Source organism: Sminthopsis crassicaudata, chromosome X, assembly GCF_048593235.1.
Source record: "Sminthopsis crassicaudata isolate SCR6 chromosome X, ASM4859323v1, whole genome shotgun sequence".
NCBI classification, from domain to species: domain Eukaryota; kingdom Metazoa; phylum Chordata; class Mammalia; order Dasyuromorphia; family Dasyuridae; genus Sminthopsis; species Sminthopsis crassicaudata.
Window position 1 is genome coordinate 4,022,140 of NC_133623.1, and position 12,611 is coordinate 4,034,750.

The window sequence follows — 12,611 nt, forward strand, 5'->3', positions numbered from 1 at the left end:
CTTTGCCCTCTCAGGTTCAAGCCTAGAAGGGCCCAAAGCGAACCTCTGGCATCTATCTCTCACTGACTTGTCCTGTTGGAATGAAGACCATGGTGGCCCCGTTAGAGCCTTTCTAGAGTGACCCAAATCCCCTAGCCAGACTGTGTGTTTCAGAATTGACCCGCTCGCTCCGGGCCCAAGACCGCCATTAGTGGCTGCTCGGCTTATGGGCTGCCCTGGGCACAACAAAAGTACAATAGTAACTGACCTGGAAGGCTTGCCTCGATCCCATTGTTGGATGGCGGCTTAGAGGGTTCCTCCTTGGTATCAGCAGCCCGTAAGCCATCAGAGCTCAGCTGCGAGTTGACGTCTTCATCCAGAGTGATGATGGGATTGGGAGCCAGCTTTGGCTCACCCGCATTGGCCCCTGGCTGAGGCAGGGGCAAGGCCATGGGCAGGTGCAGCACGCTAGGCTTCTTCGGCACCGGAGGGGGAATCTTGCTTCTTCTTCTCTCTGTCTCGCTCCCGCTCTGGACGCCGGCCCTCTCTGGCAGGGACCTCATCTTGGGACGCTCTTCATCCAGGGTCCCCGCCACTGGGCTCTGGCTATTCGGGGTTCTGAGAGCCTTTGGTTTCCGTACAACCATGTAGATATCCTGAGGGGAGGGCCTGGTCTGGCCGCTTGTGTTCTCAGTAGTCAGGAGCAAAGTGGGGGAAGTTGGGAGAGGCTCCTTGGGAATTAGGCTCTGGGGCCTTTTGGCCACTGGGGGCTTTTCGGCCACTGGGGGCTTTTCGGCCACTGGGGGCTTTACCTTTCGCTCTGGCAGAGTGAAGACTTCCAGGCTGGGCTCCTCCACTGGATCGGGGCTCTCCACGTCATCTTCTGGCTCCGACTTGCTGATTGACCTCAGTCGGACGGAACGCAGGTCAGACTGGGTGACCACGGGCATTATAGGCTGGTTGGGGCCGGTCTTCTGGGCCAGTTTTGCTCCAAAGGTGGAGTCTGAATGATGACGGCTCACCTTGGCTTTGCCCCGCAGGGAAATCTTCATCCCTGACGCATCCAGGAGGGCCGGAGGGGTCAGCGGGAGGTCAAATGACAGCTGCGACTTGGGACTCTTCTCCATCGGTGATGTCGGAGGCAAGGACGACTTCCTCTCCGGGACCACCGGTCGGACCCGGCTGCCGCCGCCCGTGTAAGGTAAATGACCCAGTGTCGTGGATGTGCCGGGAACTGTGGGAGTGGGGGTCTCAGACTGACTGGAGTAGCCACTGGAAGGTGACATCAGTCCCGTCAGCCGCCCGGGGGACGACACTTCCCGGGCTTCAGTCTCCGTGGAGAGCTGGGAGGGTGTGGTGGCCCTGGAGGTGGAAGGGGAAGTCAGAGACTCGGAGCTGCCCCTCACTTGCACGCACTCAATCACTGTGGTCCCGGTGGCAGTGCTGGAGCTGGACAGGGAGCGGTAGGGGTCGCTGGACTTCCAGTCGGGGAGATACCAGTGGTGGGAGAAGTGGGGGCCTTCTGTCTCCCGTAGAAGAGGCACAGCTGGGTGGCCCTGAGCATCCACGGAGGAAAACTGACGCCCCTGGTGTTCAAGGGGGAGGCAAAGGCTCCTGGGCCTCTGGTCCTTGGCCAAGGCTGGCCCGGCTTCTGTCTGGAGGATGGCCTCGTCTTTGACCAGGGAGACGCTGCGCATCGGGGGCAAAGGCTTCTTTTTGGCCTTTTTCAGGGAGATGCTCTTGGATCTTCTCGGTCTGGGCTCGGCTCCGACGGAGGAGACGTTGTCTGTACTGGCACTGCCTTCTGAGCTGGCGCTGGGGTAGGCCAGGGTGCTGGCTTCACTGCCCTGCTGGTCCTCCGCACAGCCGCCGTCCACTGAGCACATGGAGCCTGAGTCCGTGGGCACGGACAGTGACCTCTCCCGGAATCTACAGGCACTTGGGTCTGACTCTATCCTTGAGGGCCCCCCTTCCCCCGGCTTACCACCAGCAAGGCCCCCCCCTTTGTAGTCCTTCTCTGGCTCTCGGCTTCTTGGAGTGGGGAACCTGGGGCAGCAGGCCACTCCGCCGCTCCCCGCCTGGTCATCCTGAGCAAGCAGAATGGAGCCGCTGTTCCCCAAGTTCTCAGGGCTGAGGGCATTCAGAGAGCCCTGAGGAACACAGGCCAAAGGATATTTCCCATTTTCTTTGACCTGACCACACTCTCCAGGAGCAGGGCTGGAGGGGCTCGTGTAATTAAAGCAGCTTCCTTTCCACGGGGGAGAGAACGTCGAATCCTTTGGTCCGTTGCAGGAAGAGGGGACGCTGTACACCATCCCCATGCCCTCCATGCTGGGCGAAACCGGGCCACCCTGTGCTGGGCGAGACTCTCCTAGGTCACTGGGCGCCTTCCTCAGCACTGGAGAAATCAGCTTCGGGGAACATATTTCGTGGCCGGCTGGCCCCCTTCCGTTGGCCACTTCGGGAGCTGTGCTCCAGGAGGCAGACTCTTTAGCAGCAGAGTACACTTGCCCGTTGCTCCGACCTGAGAATGGAAAAGGGAGAGTAATTCAGACTGTTAATTCTATCCCAGGGGCTGCATCCCCTGTTGGCTCACCAGTGTCAAGAGGCCCAAACTCCTTCTGAGACACCAGAGGGAGTTTCTGGCAATGAACTGATGGGACTTCCTCGGCCTTGCCCTCCTGGGGGTGACGATTAGGACAGCCGGGGGCTTTCCCAAAGCTCTGGGTGGCCGAGTGGCAGGATTCTGCCTGAAACTCTCGGCTCTGGAATCCTTCCCGGGGCCGGCCACTCGCTTCCTCGCTAAAAGCCTTGGATCGCCCCAAGTTATTACAAATGAGCCGACGGGCTACACTGGGGTGGGATGTCCTGTACAAACGGTCCGGCTCCCCTTGCCCATCGTGGGCATTGAGCCCAGTCTGGGAGTTATTTATACCAAAGATTTCTTGCATCCTTTGAGCCAAGAGAAAAGATTTCTCTAGAAAAGACCCAGGGAAGAGTCAGAAAGCACCCCGGTTGTTCAAAAGGCCCAAAGTATTTCAGGATCAGGGAAGAATTTTAACACTTAGGTCAGTGAGATGCCTCCAGGATGAAGAGGAAATTCAAAATGGGGAAAGACTAGTGTCTCCCCGGCTCTGTGGCTCGTGCTGATTCATTCTTAGGGATACTCTCCTAATTTCATTATTTTCTTATTACTGAAATATGGATTTACAGGCAGTGGCAAAGGCTTCTTTTTGCCCTTTTTTTTTTTTTTGCTGAGGCAATTGAGGTTAAGGGACTTGCCCAGGGTCACACAGCTAGGAAGTGTTAAGTATCTGAGACCAGATTTGAACTCAGGTCCTCCTGAATTCAAGGCTGGTGCTCTCTCATTTGTAGACAACATATTCAAATGAAGTGGAAAGAAACGAGAACTTCCCTAGTTAAGACCAAATTAGCTCAATCCCCGGATGGCCTCTCTTACTCGATCCAGGGGTTTGCCAGAAGGTGATTGTGGGTACAAATGCCGGGAAGGCTGCTCCCAGCAGTCTGGGGGGGGCTTGGCCTCTGTCCTTGTGGCTTCCGTCTCTGACCTCTCCAATACCTCTCTGCTGCCGCTTCTCACACGGCCATTCTATCCCGGCCTGCCCCCCATCGTGTTCTCCCAGCCCCAAGGAGCTAGACAGGGGAAGTGGGGGGCACAGGCAAAGCAGGTTCCGTAGGAAGGCCTTATGCACAAGGCCACTGGGGAGATCACCTTGGTCTCGCAAGGAGAGATGAGGGAAGCCAATAATGGTGCGCCGCCGCCTCAGGGTAGACTTTGGGTTCACTGCGGTCTCCGTGTTAAACAAGGAGTGTCGCAAACTGGCGTGTTTATCAAACTGTTGTCCTGTAGTCAAAAGAAACACACTGGGTATATCGTGGCTTCTTTCAAAAGCAGATAGGAATCAAATGGAGGCAGAACAAAGACGGGAGCGACAACGAGCACGAGGGGGCATCTGACAAGGTGGTGCCCTTCCTCCCCTCTTCCCAAAAGGTCATTCTCCCATCCCCTGCACTGGCTTAGCTCCCCAACCCGCACCCCAGCTCACACATCCCCCTGTCCCTTGACTTCATTGGCCATGACCTGGTTTCTTTAGATATCTTAGGTGGTCCCAGGGAGAGGGATGGCTCTTGACCTTGCCCTGACTGTGAAGTGACTCAGCTCTCTCTCTGCAAACATCAACAGAGGGGGGAAACCATAACAGCCACACCTTCTAGAGCGACCGGGTCGAGAAAACTGGCTATACCCCAAAAGGCAGATTGAGTTTCTGTCTTAACACCATCATGGTTAGGGTTTGATTATGTTAATGGTTATTTAGAGCGTAACCTCTTTTTCTTGTCACCTTAGAGTAGGATTTCCCAAAGTTTCAGTCTGAGACATGCTGATGAATTCTGGGAAGTAGAAGGCCTGGGCCTGGGGAAAGAGGATGACGTCCTTGTACACTGCTTCTCAGGCTGGCAGCCATCTGTTTTTTCCACTCTTCTCTACTATGCTCATACTACCTCCTTCCTCTACTCTACAGGCCACGCATCAATCAATAGGCATCTATTAAGCACTCGTGTCAGGCAGTGTGCCAAGCTCGGGTGGTACAAAGAAAGGCAAAAGACAGTTCCCGTTCTCAAGGAGCTCTCAAGTCGGAACGGTGGGACAATGTGCAGATAAGTAGATGGCAACAAGTTATGGGTAGGGTAGATCTCAATGGGAAGGCACTGAGACCAAGGAGAACTAGAAAAGACTTCTGACAGAAGCTGTAAAAGAAACAGGATCTTTGCATAAGAGAAGAAAGAAACTCGGGCATTACAATGAATCCAGGATCCCTTTGCAGCACCCCATGTATCCCAATACTCTAGCTGGGAAAAAGTGTGAGAGGGCCCCAAGGGCTATGGTCAAGAACAACAGAGGACTGGGGCTGGGTCTCACTTGCAGCATGTAGGAAGGGGAAAGGGGATCGTAACGAGAACATGATGTTTATTCTACCACGGCCAAGTAACTGTTATGCATGCTCAGGAGGGAATGTGGTCTCTCTCCAAAGAAAGTAAGTGAGGGGTTTGAGGACCACCTCCTGACTCTCCTGGTCTCAGGAAGGATGAAATACCCAGAAGTAACTGGAAGAAGAAATAAAAACGAAAGAGAGGAAGGTCTGAAGAGGCAGAGGAAAATTCAGATGCATGTCAGGGGATGGGAGGGCAGAAGAGAAAGGGATTCTGGTCTACCAGGAAGTCAAGGAGAGACCAGTAGCAATGACTCACAGAAGAATATAGTTGCCTGATGTCTTACAAGTCTAATTAAATAGCGAAGATGGGAAAAGGGAGAAAATGGCTCCTACATACACCAGGCAAGCTAGAGATGAGAGCAAGCAGCTGTGACGAGCAAGAAAGATGATCGTTAGAGATACGGTGCCGGGGCATGAGAAAATAAATAAATACATGAATGAAAATAAAATAATAAACCAACAAATAAAGAACACATAAATAAATAAAGCAATAAAACACACGGGCCGATCTGTCTTCTAGGCCACCAATCAGCAAGACTTTACTGAGCACCTACTATGTGCCAGCCACAGAGTACAGATAGCACGCAAGGTGACCCAGAGAGCCTACCACAAGAAGGCAAATCTGATCTCTCAGGCATCCTGGGACTCTTAACTGGCACACAGATGGCCGTGGAAGGGAATCACTTTTTCAGCAAGGTTCGGAAGGCCATCTCCAAATTAGCGCTCCCAGCTTTGTCTTGTTGGGAGAATGAAGAGGCTCCTAAGAAGACCGCTGCCGAATGGGAAAAGGCTCGTGTGGAGGTCACGGTTCTGATGTGTGAGTCCGCGGGGACCCCTTGTTGCAAGAAACAGCCCAGTGAGAGCACTCAGAGGGATACCCTCAGGTCTGTGGAGAGTTCAGAGCTCGATGGAGAAGTCAGCCGTCCCAGTCCAGGAACAAAGCTAAGGGTCTAAGCTGCCTTGCTAAGGAAACCTCGGCGGCGGGTAGTCTCTTTTGATAGCAGAAAAGTGGGATTCTAGCCACTTCCCAAAATAACAGCTCAAGGAGAGTTAAAGGCTGCCTCCCTTTCCTCCCATCTCCCTTAAAAAATATTGCTCCTGCTTGTCTGAAACCGGATCCTTTGGGGAGGTGGAGTTCTTTATCATCAAAAGCATCCAAACCGTTACTGGCTCACTTTTGAATGGACTGGCTCCTGTCACAATCTGGCAATGGAGAAGTGGAGAAAACCCATGGGGGCTTAAGTACCATTGGGCTCTCCTGAGCCTTTCTTAGGTCAGAGAGTCATGGGCCTCTCTAGGCCAGCCCCTCCTTGAGGCTGAACACACAGAATGATGACTGAGTAGCCCTCCAGCCCCTGGACCAATGCCATTAAGGGAGAGGAAGATCCCACTTGCCAGCCACTTTGGGATGGCACTCATGGGTAAGGAGGGTGTTTCTTATTCCCGTCCAGTGTTCCTATGGGACATGTCTACTCTCTCTTCCCCCACAACCCTTCAAATATTTGCCAAACAGTGACCACATTCCCTCCCTCGTTCCGAGTCCTCTTCAGGCTAAACCTCCTCAGTTTCTCCATCTAATGTTCCCAAGGGCCCTTCCCCATATTGGACATTCCTCCGCCGATTCTCATCAGTGGCCTTCCTAAGCGTCTTGTCCAGAACTTGGATACTATTCTCTATGGGGTCTGACCGGGACCACGGGATTACCAGCTAGAAATGACATGTGACTCAAGCTAGCTTGAGGTCATATCCTCTCTGGGGTTAATTGGGGGGGAGATGGTCTGGGGAAGGGAACAAGAGGAACTGGGGAACATGCAGTTATGAGGCCCTGGTCTTAATACTCCTTAGCTTCTCCCAGAAACTTTTTGGAGTCTCTTATCTCATGCTGGTTCTATTCTTCCATTTAATTCTATTTCCCAAGCTTCCGCTCTCCAGCCGCAGCCCACAAACTGGCTGCTTTCCACATACGCTGGTTTTCATTCGTCACCGTCACCTCTAGTTGCTCAGGTCTTGTTTCTCGTCTCCCAGCCTCACATTCTCTGTGTGACTTCACTTGCCCCCTTGCCTTGCCTGGACTCCACAGTTAACCACAGTGCTGCTTCTGTCTCTAGGACCTGTTTCTTCAGCCTCCTGATGCCCATTTATAGCACTATACTAAGTCCCAAACTCAAATCACCTTGACCGTAGAGCGCCTCCCTTCTCACGTACAATACCTCCGAGGAACCTTGGATCCTGCCCTCTCGCTTCCATCCAGCTGGTCGTCAAATCCATGCACATCCTCCCTCTGATGTCTCTCTCCTCTGACTCCTCTCCCCTACTACTCCGGCCCGGGACCTCATCACGCCGTTCCAAATTGGGCCATTCTTGCTGGGGCCTCTGTCTACAGTCTGTCTGGCTTCCATCCATCTCACACACACTGCTAGATCCATCTCACTGAGTCATTGCCTCAGCAAATGATTCCCCATTGCCTCCAGAATAAAGAAAAGCTCGCTTAACTGTAACCTTTTGAACATTTCTCCCCCCCCCCCCCGCCCCAATCCCCTACAGGAACCTGCCGCTCTAGCCAACCTGCGCTCTTCGCCTTTTCCCTCAGATGCCTTGGGCTCTCCTGATAGCACCCTCTTGCTTATTCTGGTCCTTTCCCCCTCCATTTCTGCCATCCTTCAATGCTCAGCTCAGATGCTCCCTTCTCCGAAAGCCTCATGTAGAAACGACCCGTTCCAGGCCTGAATCCTCCATGCACATTGTACCACCCATCTGTGTTGTTCTTATTCTCTGTGTATTTTTTCTTCTCTGTCCTACTGTGCTCCAAATACTGTCTTATAAAGACCCGCGATACTTTTGTTGCCTAGCATTGGGCCATTTGAAAAAGATTTGCTAAATTAATTTAATTATATTAATTAACAATCAATAATTAAAGGAATGCTAGCAAGACTCCCTCCTGCTCTAGACTTGAGTCCCAAGCAAGGCTTCGGCCCGGCAATACCAGACATATATAGGCAAAAAAACAAAACAAAATAAAATAAAAAAACTGCCTCTGGGAGGGTCAGTACGTGAGTCATCTGGAAAACAAAACCCGGAGCTGAAAACGACAAGACGTTAATGGAAATTTGGGTCTGAGAGTGCCAGAGTTCACATTAACTATGGATTTAGGAGCAACAAGTGGCTGAGAAGGATGAGTCGCTAGACTGAGGCCGGCTCAACAGCCAGGTAACGTCAACGAGATTCCTGAAGGGCAAAAGATGCTCCCTGGGAATTCGCTTTCCTGAGGGTGTTGGGCCATGGTGAGGCAATGTCCAACCATCGAGAATCTCAATGGAAGTTAAATCAGTTTGGGGCGCAGCCAAACAAATTGTATTTGAATATAATGGAATATTATTTGGCCCTGGGACGTTTCAGAATTTAGGGAAATTTGGAAAGGCCTGTACAAAGTAACACGTGCAGTAATTAAGGAGAACGTCTCCTACCGGAGACATTGATGGGCACGATGCTGCCTTGGGTGGAACATGCTGGGTGCCACCTCTTCTCCTCCAGGATGGGCAGAGGGAAGGGTCTGCTCCAGGTGTTTGGCTTGTCTGGAGAGGAGGGCAGGCTCAGGGAGGACTCAGGGGGCCGCACCCCCTGGGTGGTGGTCTTGTCTCCGTTCCCTCGTCGGCTTGTGGGCTGTTAGGAAAAAGTCCAATGGAAACAGGGTGATGGGAAGCCCTGCTGGAAGCGGGGAGTGGGGCCGGAGGAGGTCCGGTCGCTTGTTCTTGGGGCTGTGAGGCAGAGGCTTCCTGGAGGAATGATTAAAGTGAAGGAAGAAGGGGAGGACCATTATGGGGGCCTAGCTTTAGAGGTGGAAACAGTCCAGGTGAGGACGAGGTCCAGAAAGGGCCGGTGATTCCCTGGGGTCGCACAGCTACTGAATGTCTGAGGTGAAATTTGAACCTGGGCCTTATGGAGGCCAATGTACCTAGGCTACCACGCTGACTCATGGTGAGTTTCCCTGATCCCTAGTGGCCCTTTGGGGGGGCGGGCTTCAAGCCACTCACTGTGACTTCAGTTCTGTCCTCGGCCCGGGGGACTGGGCTTCCATGGACACACCAGGGCTCATTGGTCTTCCCTCGAAGGCCTGAAGAACAGAAGCGGCCGAGGGCTTCTGCACATAATTGGTGGGCCTCTGCTTGGCGGTGGGTGAAGGGGGGCTGCCTACCATGGCCCTTGCCAATGAAAGAAAGCTGAAGCTCACCATCAACACAAACTCCAACCGCCTGGCAGCCTGTGGCCTTGAGCTGTTCGTGGGCTCCGGGGGGTCGCCGGGGGCTGCAGTGCGGAAGGTCTGCCCAGAAATCCTGGCTTCTGAGTATTGTTCCTCATATTCTTCTACAAAAGAAAAGGCATGAGAACAAAGAGTGCAGAGAGGGAGGCCCAAAGGTCAGGACTGCAGCCACCGGGCGGGGAAAGAGCTGACTTGGTGCTCCCGGCTTCCAGTCCTGGCTCTGCCCTTTCTTGGGAAAGCCACTCCCCTGCTCGGAGCCTCAGTTTCTTCAGCTACAAAATGGGGGAAGGTTGGACTAGACGGTCTCAGAAGTCACCTCCAGCTCTAAATTTTGGAGCCATGATCCAATTTCTGGCCCCCATACTCTGAAAGTAGCAGAGGCAGGAATGGGAACGTGGCCGTCCTCCTGGCCTAAACCTGGACTCAGCAGTTTTGCCTCCTTGTCTCCTCTGGGCTTGTCCCTGAGCCGGAGCCCGTGGCATGAACGGCCCCGGGGAAGCGGCTCCTGGGAGGGACCCTGGGATACGGACAAGATTGCCACGTGGAAGGAAGCCAGGAAGCTCACCCCCTTGTAGCAAGTAGTTTTCTACTTTAATTAGTTTGGCTTCCTCGGTGCTAAATGCTTGTTTCTAAGCTGTCAGGATGAGGCAGTAATGCCAGCAGTGGCCCCTGCTTATGATGCCCTGGGGCAAAGGTCGGATCACCGGGTTCTAGTTCTGGCTTCACCCAACTGGCCACCAATAAGCACTGAGCTCCTCGTGGCCTATCTTGGAGGATGTCCCTCTGGCTTCAGAACTCGCTTCAGTAGCCGAGCAATCGGGCTCATCATCTAGCTCCACGGTGCCTCGATCCACGGGGCCAGAGAGCCAGAGGAGAGCTTCCTGTCAACAAGAGGATGCTGGCTATGGCTGCTCAAGGTAACCAGGAGGCTCTCGTAGACCCATAGAAGCCCCCATTTGGGAGGAAAAGGGTCAGTTCTGGGGCAATACAAAGGTCCTAGCCAAGGCCAGGGAGAAGGGAAGGGGTTCCTAAGATCTGGCAGATTTCTGGGGAGGTTCACGCCTGGTCCAGTGGCAGAAGGAAAAATGGCAGCCAGGTCAGTCCCCGAGGGTTCCATGCCGTCAGGAGACGGTGACTTGGGAACTTCAAGCTGGAAAAGACCTCAGAAGTCATTTACTCTGTTGTCCAGTCGCTTGGATCATGTCCGACTTTGGGTCAGAACCTGGGTGAGGGATTCTTGGCAGGGATACCGAGTGGTTGGCCAATTCCTTCTCCAGCTCATTTTACAGATGAGGGAACTGAGGCAAACGGGCTGAAGTGACTTGCCTGGGGTCACATGGCTAGGAAGTGTCTGAGGCAGGTCCTCCTGACTCCAGACCCAGAGTTCTATCCACTGCAGCACCTCCTAGCTGCCTCATTTGCTCTTGAGCCCTCATTTTTAGGGGAGAAAACTGAGGCCCAGAAAGGAGAAAGGACTAAGGCTGTCGAGGGGTGGAGCTAGGCTTTGAACCCAGGTCCACTCACTACCAATCCCACGTTCTTTCTGATGTTTCTTTCTCTGGGAAGTACTGCCCTTGCCAGGTGCTGCCCGGATGAGACCGGGACATGCATGTGGCCACTCCTGGTGGCAAGCTTGGCTTGCCATTCTCCATGCCAAGGGGCCCTCTGACTTGGGAGAGGTGCCTGCCTAGTGGTCATCCAACACCCATCCCGCCACCCTCTCTTCCCTTCAATAAGGCTCCATTGCACACTTACCATGAGTCAGTCAAGTGCCATTATTGACACTTTCGGGGAAAACACAGGTAGAACACCCGGTCCCCACCATGGGTCAGTTGAGGGAACAAGAGACACACGCGTGAATAACAGAACCAAGCCCGGAAAAATGACAACATGGGAGGTGCCTTAATGGGGAGCACAGATTCTCCTCACAAGGAGAGATGGAGTCTGTCCGCATATGTACAGATACACACAAGGATGTTTGCATATGAGCATGCACAAGGAATGAAAAGCAGAACAAGGGGCTGAGCCACTAGAGGCTTCTGGGAGGAAAGGAGATCAGCTTGACCTGAAAGAAAGTGGGGGAGGCCCCAAGGAGGAAGTCATTGGAAGAGAAAGAGTTTTGCACAAGAGAAAGGGGGTGTCCCCACTGCCGGACAGACCGGTAAGAGAGACCGCCTGGTCGGTGGATGGTTCCGCCTTGGTCTGCCACTTCCTGCATCCTGAAGGGAGCCCACAGCAGGGCCCGAGGAAGCTTGAGCTTGCAGTGTAGACAGCAGGGGAAGAAGAGGAAGCAAAGTGACCGTCAGAAAGTATTTGGGGGGTAAAGTTAGTGAGAATAAGAAAAATCAGCAGAACGACCTCTGCATGTTTCCCTTTGGGACAGAAGTGGGCAGGGGCCATGGTTCCTGCGACCGCCACCTTCTGCCCTGTGACCTAGGCCCGGGGAGCCCAGAATAGCAACGCTCTGCCAGGATGGTGGTAGTAGTGTGCCTTAGGAATGAGGATTTCAGACCAGTTGCCATAGCAACAAGGACCCCAGAAGAGGAGGGGAGAAGGGAGGCAGCAGCCATAATGAGCACTGTTCAGGAGGATCAATGGGTGCCGGGAATGATCCAGACTTAGGGGGCGGGTGCTCAGCAGAACTCAGGGGGCCAGTTTTCCGTGTAGCCCAGGAGAAGGCAGCAGAGCTAAGTGTGGAGTGGGAGACCCCTCCCCCCCAGCCTGACTCCCAGCTTCCCCAGCCCGAGCCAGTGAGGCAGGGGCAGCCAGCATCGTTCTCTCATTTTGGCGCTGCAGAAAGCAGCTCAGGAGGCGTTCATGGTCTGCCCCCATTGTACAGTCACTAGGTACTAGAGTCAGGATTAGAATCCAGATCCTCGACTGGACTGTCTGAATCAATGTTTTTTTTTTTTTTTTTGTTTTGTTTTGTGTTTAGCTGTAGCTTTGCAGCCATCCAGACATGGCAAGCCAGAGATGCTGGCAGCCCCCTCTCCTCCTACCCTGCACAAGCTCCATAAAGCGGCCCTGTGCTGGGCAGGAGCATGTGTAGGGCACAAGGACAGAACAGTCCCGGCTGAGAGGCAGAGGAGCAGAGACCTTGGGGCAGTCAAATGCAGAGACGGCATCCTCAAGCCATCCTCAGCGGCTCTTCACCTTGCTAGGCCCTTGCCCCCAGCCCTAGATCTGAAGGGGCAGAATGCTGCCCCTCGTGCAGCCTTCAGGAGGCCGAAATGGGCACGCTCACCACTGACCCTGGCACTCCACATTAGTGCTGCTGCCGGCATCCCAGAGCCCAGAAACCTCGTCCTGGCTGCCCCAATCCAAAGGTGGAGTGGCGACCTTTGGCTGCCTCCACTTCCTCC

General features: G+C 53.7%; 1 protein-coding gene across 3 annotated transcripts in view; it reads right to left on the minus strand.

Annotated features, from left to right (window-relative positions):
* NHSL2 (NHS like 2) overlaps positions 1-12,611 on the minus strand; it is a 75,201-nt gene that overhangs the window by 10,804 nt on the left and 51,786 nt on the right. For 2 of the 3 annotated variants that reach the window (XM_074278516.1, XM_074278515.1), the window contains 4 exons: positions 9,220-9,353; positions 8,456-8,651; positions 3,713-3,844; positions 248-2,503 (listed from right to left, as the gene is read on the minus strand). In XM_074278516.1, the coding sequence (XP_074134617.1) occupies positions 248-2,503; positions 3,713-3,844; positions 8,456-8,651; positions 9,220-9,353 (2,718 nt within the window). The remainder of the gene's footprint in view (positions 1-247; positions 2,504-3,712; positions 3,845-8,455; positions 8,652-9,219; positions 9,354-12,611) is intronic. The other variant, XM_074278517.1, reaches the window with a different exon arrangement.